The 13,315-nt window shown below is 37.3% G+C and overlaps 2 protein-coding genes across 4 annotated transcripts in view; one reads left to right on the forward strand and one right to left on the reverse strand.

Annotated features, from left to right (window-relative positions):
- Positions 1-3,980: 3,980 nt before the first annotated feature.
- On the reverse strand, positions 3,981-9,115 carry CEP19 (centrosomal protein 19). 3 transcript variants are annotated; one of them, XM_006906155.3, is made up of 3 exons: positions 8,818-9,115; positions 6,002-6,202; positions 3,981-5,407 (listed from the first exon to the last, which is right to left on the reverse strand). In XM_006906155.3, the coding sequence occupies exons 2-3, from the start codon at positions 6,129-6,131 to the stop codon at positions 5,046-5,048; spliced, it is 492 nt and encodes a 163-aa protein (XP_006906217.1). In that variant the 5' UTR covers positions 6,132-6,202; positions 8,818-9,115; the 3' UTR covers positions 3,981-5,045. The 3 variants fall into 3 exon arrangements, with proteins under 3 accessions (XP_006906217.1, XP_015455836.1, XP_015455838.1); XM_015600350.2 differs by lacking the exon at positions 8,818-9,115 and adding an exon at positions 8,611-8,805; XM_015600352.2 differs by lacking the exon at positions 8,818-9,115 and adding an exon at positions 8,398-8,443.
- PIGX (phosphatidylinositol glycan anchor biosynthesis class X) overlaps positions 7,742-13,315 on the forward strand; it is a 23,277-nt gene continuing 17,703 nt past the window's right edge. Inside the window, exons 1-3 of the mRNA XM_015600107.2 lie at positions 7,742-7,759; positions 9,138-9,330; positions 11,864-11,927. Of these exons, the coding sequence (XP_015455593.1) occupies positions 7,742-7,759; positions 9,138-9,330; positions 11,864-11,927 (275 nt within the window). The remainder of the gene's footprint in view (positions 7,760-9,137; positions 9,331-11,863; positions 11,928-13,315) is intronic.

A 13,315-nucleotide genomic window follows, 5' to 3' on the forward strand; every position in this document is an offset into this window, starting at 1 on the left:
TCTCTCATGCCCATTTGCAGTCAATCCCCCTTCCTCAGTCCCAGCCCCAGGCTACCACTAATTTGCTCTCTGTCTCTATAGAGTTAATTTTTTGGGCTATTTTATATAAGTGGATCATACGATATGTAGTCTTTTGTGTCTGGCTTCTTTTACTTAGTAAAATGTTTTATTGCCGAATAGTGTTCTAGTGTATGGATGTTACTCATTTTGTTTCCCCATTTTCATTTTGTTTCATTTTGTTTGATGGATACTTGCAGTGTTTCCACTTTTAGGCTATTATGAATAATACTGTTATGAACATTCAAGTATATGTCTTAGGATAGACAAACGTTTTCACTTCTCTTGTGTAGATTCCTGGGTAGAATTGCTGGGTAGGATAATAAGTTTATGTGTAACTTTTTAAGAATCCGACAAACTTTTTTCCCAAAGTTTTCCAAAGTGGTTGTACCATTTTACATTCCTACCAGCAATATATGAGCATTCCAATTTCTCCACATCCTAACCCTTGTTATCTTTTTAAATTATAGACATTCTAGTAGGTATGTAGTAGTATCTCATTGTAGTTCTAATTTGCATTTCCCTAATAGCTGATAATATTGAGCATCTTTTCATGTGCTTATTAATCATTTGCATGTCTTTGGTGAAATGTCTGCAAATCTTTTGCTCATTTTTAAATTGGGTTCGTTCTCTTCATATTATTGATTTGTAATAGTTCTTTGTATATACTGGATACAAATTCTTTTTCAGATATATATCCGCAGATATTTTCTCACTATGGATTATCTTTTTATGTTCTCAATGTTGTCTTTGAAGTACAAAATTTAAATATTTTGGTGAAGTCCAACATATCAGTTTTTTTCTTTTATAGATCATGATTTTAATTTCAATTCTAAGGCCTCTTTGCCTAACTCAAGTGTTATGGACTGAACGTCCTCCCAGAATTCATATGTTGAGGCCCTGAACCGCCGACATGATATTAGGAGGAAAGGCCTTTGGGAAGTAATTAGGTTTAGGTAAATCGTAAGGGTGGACTTCTCATGCATGGGATTAGTGCCCTTTAAAATCATGGGAGAGCTTGCCTGCTCTGTTCTGTTTTCCATAATGTGAGGATACTACAAAAGTTGAAAGTCTATAACCTGGAAGAGGTCTCTCACTAGAAACTGACCAGGCTGGCACCCTGATCTCGAACTTCCAGTCTCCAGAACTGTAAGAAATAAATTTCTGTTATTTATAAGCCACCTAGTTTATGGTATTTTGTTGTAGCAGCCTGAGCTAGGCAGCAAGATCATGAAAATTTTCTCCTTTATTTTCTTCTAAAAGTTGTGCAGTTTTAGCTTTATCATTTAGGACTCTGATTATTTCACTTTTTAAATATCCAATAATTCCTATCCTAATTGCTCCCTTCAAACTTCATTCTTGAATATTAACAGAGACCTAGTTGCCGAATCCAATGGCCTTTCCTTTCACCCACTACTCTTGTCCAAATATTAGATAGATGATTAAATACTTACGAAAAACTTTGTGAGCAAAATAACCACAAAAGTATAAGAGAGATAGATATGGTGAACCTCTCAAGACATATTTAAGGTGATCACTCACAGTACCTTGACATAGAGGGTACTTGATACAAACTTGCTTAATTGGTAGATAGAAAAGCCCCTTAGGTCAATTCTTGGGCTGACCTAGGGATTTATATACAATCTTTGGTTTAGAGTACAGTACACTAAGAGTTCTAAAATGAATTTCATTCCCAAGTTCACATGCAAACAAACCTACTCAGTTCTTAAGGATCCAACAGACTCAGGAGGTTCTTAAGAATCCAACAGACTCATGATAACCCAGGGCCAAACTGAATTTTCAAGACAGCTCTTAAAGTACTGAGCTTGTAGGCTGAGCATCCATTTCTATCTAGAACTGGATGAGAGCCAGATCTGCTCTGGGTGGGTGAGTGGCAGCAGAGGGGTGGGGTAGATTTATTTCACAACTAGATGAGATAAAATTTGATTAGATAATTAGCTAAAAAAAAAAAAAAGACAAAGTGATATCAAGTGTTTTGTTTTGTTTTTTTTTAATATGGCAAGGTCCTACAGATTGCAGAGAATGAAGCTGAAATGAGAAAGATAGGGGCAGAGGAAGAGAATAATTGATGAAGCAAGTCCAGAAAAGATGATGGAATCCGGAGTCCTCTAGGGAAACCAATTTCTCTGTAGAGTGAGAATTGAGGGAAGAAGATGAAGGGAGAATTTTCTCGTTTCATTTTTATACTCAGTATTTGTCTAAATTTTAAAAATAATGAATATTGGATATGTTTTAATTTTATAATGGAAAAAAATTTAAAAGAGCTCAGCAGAATTAACTTTGGACAAGATATATGGAGAAAAAACACCCCTACAACTGCTCAACTCACATGATCTCCACCTTCTGCTCTAGCTATATGTAGTCAGTACTTCTATCTTATATGCCAGTGTAGTTGCTTTGGTGGCTAAGTTGTTAACATCTCAAAGGCAAAAGCTGTGGGCCATTTTGCATCTTTAATTTAATGAACAAATGAGATGTGCGCAGTAAACGTAAAAAAAAACATGGATTGGGAAGTGTGTTGCAGATGGCATTAACATAATCAAAAGATAACTAATTTTGACACATACGGGAACTTAGCATATGATAAAAGATGCATTTCAAATCAAAAGAGGAAAAGATAGTTAATTCAATAGATAGTGGTATTGCATGGGAACCTGGAAAAAAGTAAAGTTGGAATTACACCTCACATTTTATACCAAAATGTGGTATAAAATTTTTTTTCTATGCAGAAAAAAAATCATAGGATTAAAAAAAGTATTGGAGTGAGAAATGCCTCTATATATGACACAAATGCAGAACCATAGAAAAAATACTGATCAATCTGACTTGAAAAATATCTGCCTGTAAAGAATATCATGAACAAGTTAAAAAAAAATAACAAGGTAGAAATATCTGCACTCATATCATAGACCAAGGACTATTTTCCTTAATAAAGAACTTTTTACAAATTAGTAAGGAGAAGACCAGTAAACCAATAGAAAAGTGAGCAAAGGACATGTTATTTCATTAAAAATACCTTTTATACTCAGTCTCACTCATAATAAAAGAAATGAGATCCCACTTTTAAGTTATAAAAAGGGCAAAGATCTACAAGTTTCTTAATGTTCTCTATTGATAAGTATGTGGGGAAAACAGGTACTCTCATGTATTGCTGACAGTTTAAGTTGGTACAACCTTTATGGTAAGTACTATGCCTTGGTAAAATATACTCCAACCTCATTTCCTACCATTTTTCTCTTGCTCAATCAGTATTAGCCACATTGGCCCCCTCACTCCCTCAAATATGCCAAGCACACTGCAGCTCCAGGGCCTATGCACTTATCTTTCTCCACTACCTCTGAAAGGCACATCAATTTTTCCTTACCTCCTTCAGGCCTTTGTTCAAATGTCACCTCTTTAAGTGAGGCCTTCTCTGATAACCCTATCAAAATCAGTGGCTCCCAACCCCTCCATAGTTCTCTTTTTACACAATTGTTAATTCTAAGCACTTACCATATGACATTACTGTATGCATTTAGGTTTGTCTCTCCTCTCCAACCAGACTGTAAACCTTGTAAAGGAAAGGACTTTGCTGTATATACTGCTGCATCCCCAGCATACAAATGAATGAATGAACCTCTTCGGAGGAGAACATAGCAATATCCAAGTTTAGAATGCACATACCCAGCAATTACCCTCTAGGCATTATTTATAGTTGTGCACATGTGCAAAATAGAGAATATACAAAGTTATTTGCTGTGGCATTATTTGTAATAGTGAAAGGGGAAAACAAACTGAGGTCAATTTTTAAAATATATCATCTACATCTATATAAGGGAATACTATGCAGATATGAAAGGATCTCCAATGCTGAAAATTCTTTTGCTACCTTTGGCAAATATACATTTGAGACATGACTATCATCACTGTAAGAATGATCCCTTTAATGGGGCTTTTAGTGGTAAAGAGAGTAGGGATAGACAGATGGGAAAAATAACTCATAGTTTTATTTAATGAGTATTAATTTCCTTGCAGAAAACACAGGATTTCTACCAATTAAATAATAATCTAATAAGAAGAAAGATGTATCTATACATACATAATCTTGTCCAATAAAGGTCTTCTCTTTGTAGATTCGAACTCATGAATAGGCCTAAACTGGCAGTACCTACTGTTTATTATGGGTAGATTTCCCATTTTACAAACAAACCTCTCACTTATGGGAAGAGGTTTAGGGGTTTAGAATGTCTTTGGTTTAAATTTCCTGATACCAGAGGGGTAGAATTCCCCAGCTGTCCATCAAATGACATGCACTTGCAGCTCTGGGACACTCTGTGGGGGTACTCTTCTATTCCAGAGTTATATATAAAACAGAGTTAAATACATATAAAGACATAAAGCACACAGGATAATCCCCTGGTAACCATATATGCCTTCCAATCTTACCAAACTATAATTTACTTACTGTTCCTCAATTTAAATGTTCTAATTCCTATCTCTTTACTATCCTTCCCTTTTTTTCCCCCCAGTTTCTCTCATCTGGAATTCTATATAAGCTTCTAGCTAAATACAACCATTTGAAGGGCCAGGCAAAATCTCATCTCACCATTAAAGGACAAAGTATGCTCTGATTATTCCATTCTATAGTAATCTACGCTCTGCTTTCTTTAGCTTTTAGTAAGAACTTGGCTTTAATCTTTTTTGCTGCCTAATACTGTTAATTAGCTTTCCACAAGTTTTTGACTTATCTGCCAATTAGATTGTAAGCTCCTTAAAGGCAGATTCCTATATTCTGTTTTTTCTATATTTCTTGTGCACCTACATAGTAGATGCCCTACACGTCCTAGTTTTGAAAAGTAACACGGTCAATCCAAATATGACCCAACATGTACATTTAGTGTTCTTTACAGATTTTTCTAAACCAATCTATGTTCTCTGTATAAACATGGATTTTCTGCTAGCCCAATAGTTTTTTTTTGTTTTTGGTATCAGAACTCGTCAGCTGACTCTGTGTCCCAGCCACAGGACTGCAGTTGTTCATCCTGTGGGAACTCAACTTCAATGTCATAAACAAAATTTGGATCATCCTTCTTCTTCTGATTTTTCTCAAAAAGTTCATCCATGATGCTCTTCTTTTTGGCAAGTTCCTTGTCATCTAGTTTGTTCAGGTCTTCCTCAGGATCAATGGTTGTTTCCTTTCGAATTTGTTCCATTGTTTCTGCCAAACTCTGCCCCGACAAGTAACCTCGTAAAAAACTGAACAACTTCTCTAGTTGCCTCAGGGACACTTGTTCCAGGTAACTCTTGTGTCGTGGATTATTCTTTAATTGTTCAGCAGCTCTGTTGCAATCTACGAGGGAGAAACAAAACTATATACCACACACAACATACACACCACAATGTTTTGGTGCACCACAAACTACTGAAAGCATTATCTGCCATTATAGTCAAGTAGTTAAATGGCTTTTTTGGAATGAGTTATTCTGGAGAACTATTCCTTTATATAGAGCTTTGACTGTGGTGGGAGGAGGGATGTATTTTTGAGTTCCTTAACTTAAAATCATTTTGAGGCGATATTAAACACTTTCAACTGGAGAAAATGTAATATTACAGCTTTAGATATTAGTATTTGTATTAAGAAAATATCAAGACTACAAATAGAAAACATTCGGAGGGAAAGAAGGGAATTAATATTATTGAATAATGCTATCTCATTTAACCCACACTGCAATTCTGAAAGAGTGGGATTATCAATTCCTTTTTACAGATTAGGAAACTGAGGCTCACTGTGAGTAAGTAACTTAACCAGGGTCACCCATCTACCTTGAACTTAGGTTTGTATAACTCTGAAGGCCATGTCATGCTATTACATAAGACTCAAATAGTTCTTATTAAGTGATTTAGAGAATTTTTAAGAAAAGAGGCAAGATAAAACATGAGGTACCTGAAAACTTTGAAAAGTTTCGAACCGGCATGATGCGCTGGCGACTTTTCCCCTTCATTTCATTCTCATAGATTAGGATAATAGCTGGAGGCTGGAACCTAATTCCACATTTCTTGGCAGTACACATCATTTTCACATACACTTCAGGGTAAATCAGAGGAAATCTGTACACACATTATGTGACTAACACATAATGACTTCCTGCAAAAAGGGAGAGGGAATTAAGTGTTGGGATATATCGCACTCCTCCCCAGCAGATCTGTTTCTAGTCCAGTTCTAGAGATGTATGCTCAGTCTATCAGTTCAATATTTCCAGAGCTATCCTAAAAGTTCAGTTCAGCCCTAGGTTCTCCTTGTATTGTTCAATCCCTGATTCATTGAGGGGTGTAAGTTTGTTTACACGAGCCTAGAAATGCAGTTCAGTTTGGATCTCTTAGTATACTGTACTCTTAACCAAAGATGAATCTGTTTATGAAAGGTTTATGAACCTGTGAGTCAGCCCAAGAATCGACTTCCAGGATCTTTTTTATTTACCAATTTAACAAGTATGTACAAGCACCCTCTGTGTCAGGGTACTGAGTTTTTCAACTTTAAACATTATGTCCTGAGAGGTTCACCAGACCAGATTGGTCTCCTTTGTACTTTCCCAATCAGTTTACCCACCAAGTTTTTTGTAATTACTCATTTAATCATTTATCTTCTCTTCTATTTTATATGCTCTATGTGCACAGGGAACATATCCACTGTTTACCACAACATCCCAGCACAATACCTGGAATGTAGTAGGTATTCCATACATACTCGTTTAATTCAGTGTATTAGAACACAGCGTCTGTATATTCTCTAAGTTTTTAGAGTCTAGAAGTCTGATCAAAAAGGTAGACCAATACAGAATCACCCTCTCCTATCCAAGGCAATAAAGTTTACATGACTTTTAGTTTAACCTGTCTCATTATTTTTTTTTCAGTTACAAGAAACACAGCTATATTGTAGGCTAATACTTTATATTCCCTCTTCCCTCCCCTGCTCCCAATGCCAAAGTAACTGAATTATAGGGACTGCTTTAGATGTGACTATATATTATTCTCTGGAAGATTTGCAAATATTAAGGAATCTAAAAGTAAAGCAGCATAGGGTAATGATATCTTCATAAATTCAGTTCTGTTAGCAAATCTCTATAGGAACATGTTATCTAATACATGTTCACTATAGAAAACTGGGAGTAGAGGTGGGACAGGGGTAGGAAGGAACATAAAATAATCACCTTTGATACCTTCTAGTCTTTTTCCTAGGCATATAGTTTTATTTTTTAAAATTATAGTTATTTTTTTTATATTATACAGTTTCCTGCCTTTTAAACAACCTACGTGATTTTGTCATAAAATGTTCTTCTAAAATACAAATTTTTATATGACTGCCAAATGTTTATACTATGGATATACCACATTCTATATTATTCACCTCTTATCGTTGGATGTAAACATTTTTACTCTTAGGAAATTAATCATTTATAAAGAACTGCTTTTTCAAATTTCTGTGTTCTGCTTCTGACCTGATGCAATAATCTGATCCCACCCCTTCTCTTCTGCTTCTCCCCCTTCGCCACCTTCTTCTTTTAACAAATATTGGGGCTGGATGAAAAAGGTGAAGGGATTAAGAAGTACTAATTGGTAGTTACAAAACAGTCATGGAGATGTAAAGTACAGCATCGGGAATATAATCAATAATATTGTAGTAACTATGTATGGTGTTAGGTGGGTACTAGAATTATGGAGGCAATCACTTCGTAAAGTATATAAATGTCTAACCACTATGCTGTACACTATGCTGAAACTAATATAATATTGAATGTCGACTGTAATTGAAAAATTAAAAAAATAAAAAATAAAAATTTAGACTTGCAAAACAAAAATATTAAAACAAAACAAGACAACAAATACTACTCCCAGTTCGCCTCAATAAAAATTTGGTCTATTAGCAAACTTTCTAAGAGATCCTACTGATCACAATATAAATTCCACACTCAAGCAAATGGTTGTACTTATGAAGGGTGTGTGCAATTGATACTAAATAATATATTTGTTTGACAAGACATTTTTATTTTTTAAATTAAACTTTTATTTTTACTGTTTGTATTCTGTTTAAAGTGTAAAATAATTCTACTTATTTATAAGTAGCTTATAATAAATAACTATTGTCCTCTGCCCTCCCCTCTCCATAGGCTACCAGTTTTAATTCTTTCAACCATTTCTTCTAAAATTTATCTCCACATTTCTTAATAGCAAGCTGCTACTTTCAGTTTTAGTATCTTCTGACATCTTTCCTCTTTGAGACATTTATTCTAGAGCCCTCCGTTTTGCTCCAATCGGCAATGGATATTCTCTAGGCCTACTTACAGATTCAACTCAATTCATGAAGACGGACGACACATTTATCCAACTCTTCTTCCTAGACATGAATACTTCCCCCCCCCCCCCCACCCGCCAGGGATCAGTTAATGCCATAATCTAGCCAAGCATCCTCCACAGCACCTAAAAGTGTACGGATTTCGCCAACGGGCAGACGATCATTTCCCTACTCACGTCCCCATTAGCGCAAGACTTTTTTACCCTTAGCGAAGTACTGAAAGTATATCTTCCCCGGCAGGCCAACGTCTACAACCTCCATGAGGGGGCTATTTCCACCCAACTGCAATGCACAGGGCAGCACTTTTGAGGCCGGGCGTCGCCTGGAGTTGCAGGAAGAGGCGACCGCCACAGGCCTGCAGACGTGACTGTGGATGATCTCTCTGGCAGGAGTCCCGAATCCACAAATACCTGGAAGTAGAGGTGGAGACCGGGAGCTGAGCCAACGGGCTCCCAGGGCAGCGTGCGGAGTTGAGGGTAGGGCAGGGGGCCCACGGAGGCGTTCCCACAGCAACAACCCTGGTGCACTCAGGGCGCTTGCGCCACTCCTCGCCCCGCCCCCGACTCGGAGGGCGTGGGGCGGAGCGACAAGGGGGCCCTGACGGCGCCCTCCCGCGACGTCGGAACTTTAGTGGGCCGGGGCTCTGGGGAGCCGGGGAACGGCGGGACCGAAAGCGTGCGCGCAGCGAGGTTTCCGTCCCGGTCACTAAATCTGTGGTAGCGCGCCCTAGGAGCGGCTGGAAGCGTACGCAGGCTCCTCCGTCCGCATTTCATCCAGGCGCGCTCTTCTCCGGCGCTCGTTTTCCGGCGTCCTGGCTGCCCGGGCCGTGGCCGTCCGAGTGGTGGCCTGGCTGCTTCTCTGGGAGGCAGCTGGGCTCACCTGCACACCCGTCGCAGCCCTCACTGCCTCCCCTGCGGTCGCCGGTAAAGAGAGGGGCGGGGTTGTGGGAGTGAGGGCGGGGTTTGAGGGCCGAGTGGGTGGGAGCCTGGCGGGACTCCCGGGTCCTCTGCCTTGCGCGGTTTGCAAAGGTACTTCATTGTACTCTGGCTCGCGACCCTAGAATTGTATGGTGAGCAAGAGGAGGTTAAAAACAAAGGCCACGTGGACTCACACACACACACACATACACACTCACTCACTCACTCACACTCTCTCTTTCTCTTTCTCCCCCTCCCTCTCTCTGTCTCTCTCTCGTTCTGTCTCTCTCTCTGTCCCCCCGCCCCCCAACTCCTCACGTTCCCTGCATAGCTCTGGCCGCTCCTGGGTCTCTGCAGAGTGGGGATTTGTGGTTCTGAGGCGAGACTGGCCACACTACTAAAATGAGGATGAAGCGTCTTGGGATGCATGAAGCTTCTAACCACCGAGGGGCCAACATGGCCTCAATGCCCCATGTGGAGTGAGAATCCCAATCCAGAATACAGGGACACCGGGGTCGGAGGGTGGGGGGTGTGGGAAGAGGAGGACTAATTTTTTTCTTACAAACATTTTTGATGATACAGTGGTTTGGTCTCGGGTTTCTTTATGATTCTGGGCTGGGCAAGCGGGTCGATTCATTTCTTTGGGTCCCATTCCTTTTCCTGGAATGCTGTGCTAGGTGCTGTGGATCCAGCCCTGAACTGTACATGGCCCCAACCCTCATGATGCTTTCAGTGTAGTGGGGGAGACAGATTCGTGCAGAGGTAATAGGGTAAATGATAACGTTTGATAGGGAAAGTCAGTATAAACCAGGTAAGTTTCTCCGCCTGTAAAATGAGAATATTAGACTAGTATCTGTCAATGCAGTTCTGCTTTTGTGTGTTTACATATTAGGTTTCCAAGTTTATTTGAAGAAATGATGAGGCCAAAAAGAATTTTTTAAAAACTGGACTTGGTGATCTCTAAAGACTCTTCCGGCACTGGCATTTTCTGATTAAAAGGGGTCAATTCCAGAGCCAGTACAGGCCACAATAATCAAATAAAGCAGTATTTAAGAGGAAAAGATCTTGAAGGTGAATTCAGATACAACACATTTATTTTGAATGTACTTTTGTACTTTTTTCAAAATCATAGTCTAGTATTTGCTATACCGTTTATAAATTAGACTTTACCATCACAAGATGAATGTGATTTGCTACTCTCTAGTGTATATCCCAATTGATTTAAAAAATGTAATAATCTGACATTTTTCTACTTTAATATGTTGATATAAACCTTTACTCCTCGCCCCACCCCACCCCCATTAAAATTAAACATGATGAAGAAACATCTGGATTTGTACAAGAGATATCTAAGTTATTTGGGAAAAGATTAGATATGCTTCTCCAAAGCAAATAAGGATTTCTTTAAATAGTTAGGAGAGTGGAAATATCTTAGGCTTTAAGTGTCAGGCAAATCTTGCTTCTAATCAGTCAGTTATAAGACCCAGAGCCAGTTAGTAGCTATGTCAGTTTCCTCCTTTGTACAAATGGCAATTTTGGCTGCCTGTTTAAACACACAATAGTTAAAACACATGAAAAAGCCCCAAGTAGATGATCTATCATATAGATATTATTTAATAAATGCTATTTTTTTCTTCTTTGTATATTTCATCTCCACGTCATTTTGTTTCCATGCATCTTTTCAGAAATACAGCTAATGTATTTAGCAAAATACAATAGTATATAGTTTGCTGTGTGTTTGTTTTAATGTTCTTCCTACACACTTTCAGCTTTTGAAAATGAAATAAAGTTATGTAACAAGGTGCCTGGCAGAGTTGGTGATCATTAGTAACTGAATTTCTAATTTTATGATACCGATACAGAGTAATAATTTTGCTGTTTGAATTCTGCATGGGGTCAGAATAGTGAGATTTCTGGTTATTCTAAGTTTTTAAGGAAACTTTTGAACCTTTGAAAAGCCTCCAGGTCCTTTCTTTAAACCATCCCAACTTCTCCACAAGGCATAAATGTACCATCTTCTCGGTTTTATAGGTGTGGATGGTAGAATATGGAAGTTGCAACTATGTATCTCATACACAGTTTCAGTGAGCTGGCATTAAAACAGATTTCCTGGCTCTTTAGCCATTCTATTTTTTTTTTTTTTTTTTTAGTGTCCTGGGATCCCTTGAATAAAGTGATATTAATAACAAACACTTATAAAGAACACTTATTGTATGGTAGGCCCTGTTCTAAGTGCTTCTATGTATATTAAGTTCTAATGACAACTAGTAGAGAGATAAACTATTTTTATCAGAGTCACATAACTAGTGACAGACTGGGATTTGAAATGAGGCAATATAACTTCAATGTTCTTAACCCTTATGCTATACTAGAAGTAGATTTATATGTAGTTCAACTTATTTAAGTTTTCAAAGCTTTTGTTTTATTTTTAGGTTAGCTAGATTTTCCAGGTAAGAAAAGCCTATTTAAACAATTATATTCTAATTATTTATTCTTTGAGTGCTTATTTTACTTAAAAAAAATCTTTTGGTTTTTATAGGCATAAGGGCTACTTGTTCTGAAATTATTTTGAGGCAAGAAATTTTAAAAGATGGTTTTCACAGGTGAGTTGCCCATTGACATACTTACATCAAAATACTGTTTCATATAACTTAGAGCAAAAACTTAATAATTGAAGAATGCATAAACTGAAAAATTTCCTTGCTTTCTTCAAGTTATAAATGACAGATTTAGTATGTATGGCTACTGTTTGAAAAAATCATTAAAATAAGTAGAGAAAAGAAAATGTTTATTATTTACCATGCATATATTATATGTGTATGTGTATATATATATATCTAGAAGTTACATATACAGTATTTCACTTAGCCTTCACAATGGTTGTGAGACAAATGATACCTTTCTTGTTTTTCAGATGAGTGTACTAGGGCTCAGAGAATTTATTTTATTTATTTGTTTGTTTGTTTGTTTATAGATTTACTTTGGTGACATTGGTTAACTTAATCCAATAAGTTTCAAGTGTACAATTCAGCAGTAAATCATCTATATTTTGTGTTGTATGTTCATCGCCTATAGTTAGATTTCTTTCTGTCACAACATATTTGACCTCTTTTACCCCATCTAACTCTCCCTACCCCCAATCCTCTGGTAACCACTAGCCTGTTGCCCATGTACATGAGTCTCTATTTGTCATGTTTGTTTGTTGTTTTTAGATTTATATCCCACATATAAGTGATATCCTGTGGTTTTCAACATTTTCTGTCCGGCTTATTTCGCTTAGCATGATTATCTCAAGATCCATCTATGTTGTTGCAAATGGCGGTATTTCATCTCTTCTTATAGCTGAGTAATATTCCATTGTATTTATGTATCACATCTTTATTCAGTCATCTGTTGTAGGACACTTCGGTTGATTCCATATCTTGAAAAATTTAAATTTAGTAGAGGTTAGGGTGGTAGAGCTCTGACTTAAATTTATGACTCTCATACTCCAAAGCCATGTTCTCAAGTATTAAATATTATACCACCCTAAATCACTATTTCTGATTTACAAAACTTGGTTCCAAATGACCAAGCTGTTTCTAAACAGGAATTATCCTCAACGATGAATATTTGCCAGTACTGAAAGTATTTAAAAGACTGGTAAAAAGTTGTGGAAACTGTTCCATAAGAAAACTTCCCAAACTTTAAAACTTCTCAAGTGATTAATTGGTCATAATTCTCAGATATTTGATTTATAAATTCTGATACATTTATTTATTTATTTATTTATTTATTTATTTATTTAATTTATTTTAATTAGTTTCAAGTATACAGTACTTTGGTTAGACATATATATAGTTCGTAAAACGATCTCCCCAATCGTTCCCTCCCTCTCCTGACCCTCCACCTAGCCAACATATTAATGCTTACTGCATTTTCCGTGCTGTCCCGATGACCATCCATCAGCTAATTTGTCCTTCTTTTACACTTCATCTCATTCTACCCGCGA

Source organism: Pteropus alecto, unplaced genomic scaffold (genome assembly GCF_000325575.1).
Source record: "Pteropus alecto unplaced genomic scaffold, ASM32557v1 scaffold311, whole genome shotgun sequence".
Classification (NCBI taxonomy): domain Eukaryota; kingdom Metazoa; phylum Chordata; class Mammalia; order Chiroptera; family Pteropodidae; genus Pteropus; species Pteropus alecto.

Excerpts from the sequence above, each read along its gene's own strand:
- CEP19 (XM_006906155.3), bottom strand. The coding sequence starts at position 6,131 with ATGATGTGTACTGCCAAGAAATGTGGAATTAGGTTCCAGCCTCCAGCT. Across the intron at positions 5,408-6,001 it reads AAACTTTTCAAAGTTTTCAG|ATTGCAACAGAGCTGCTGAA; the intron begins GTACCTCATGTT and ends TCTCCCTCGTAG.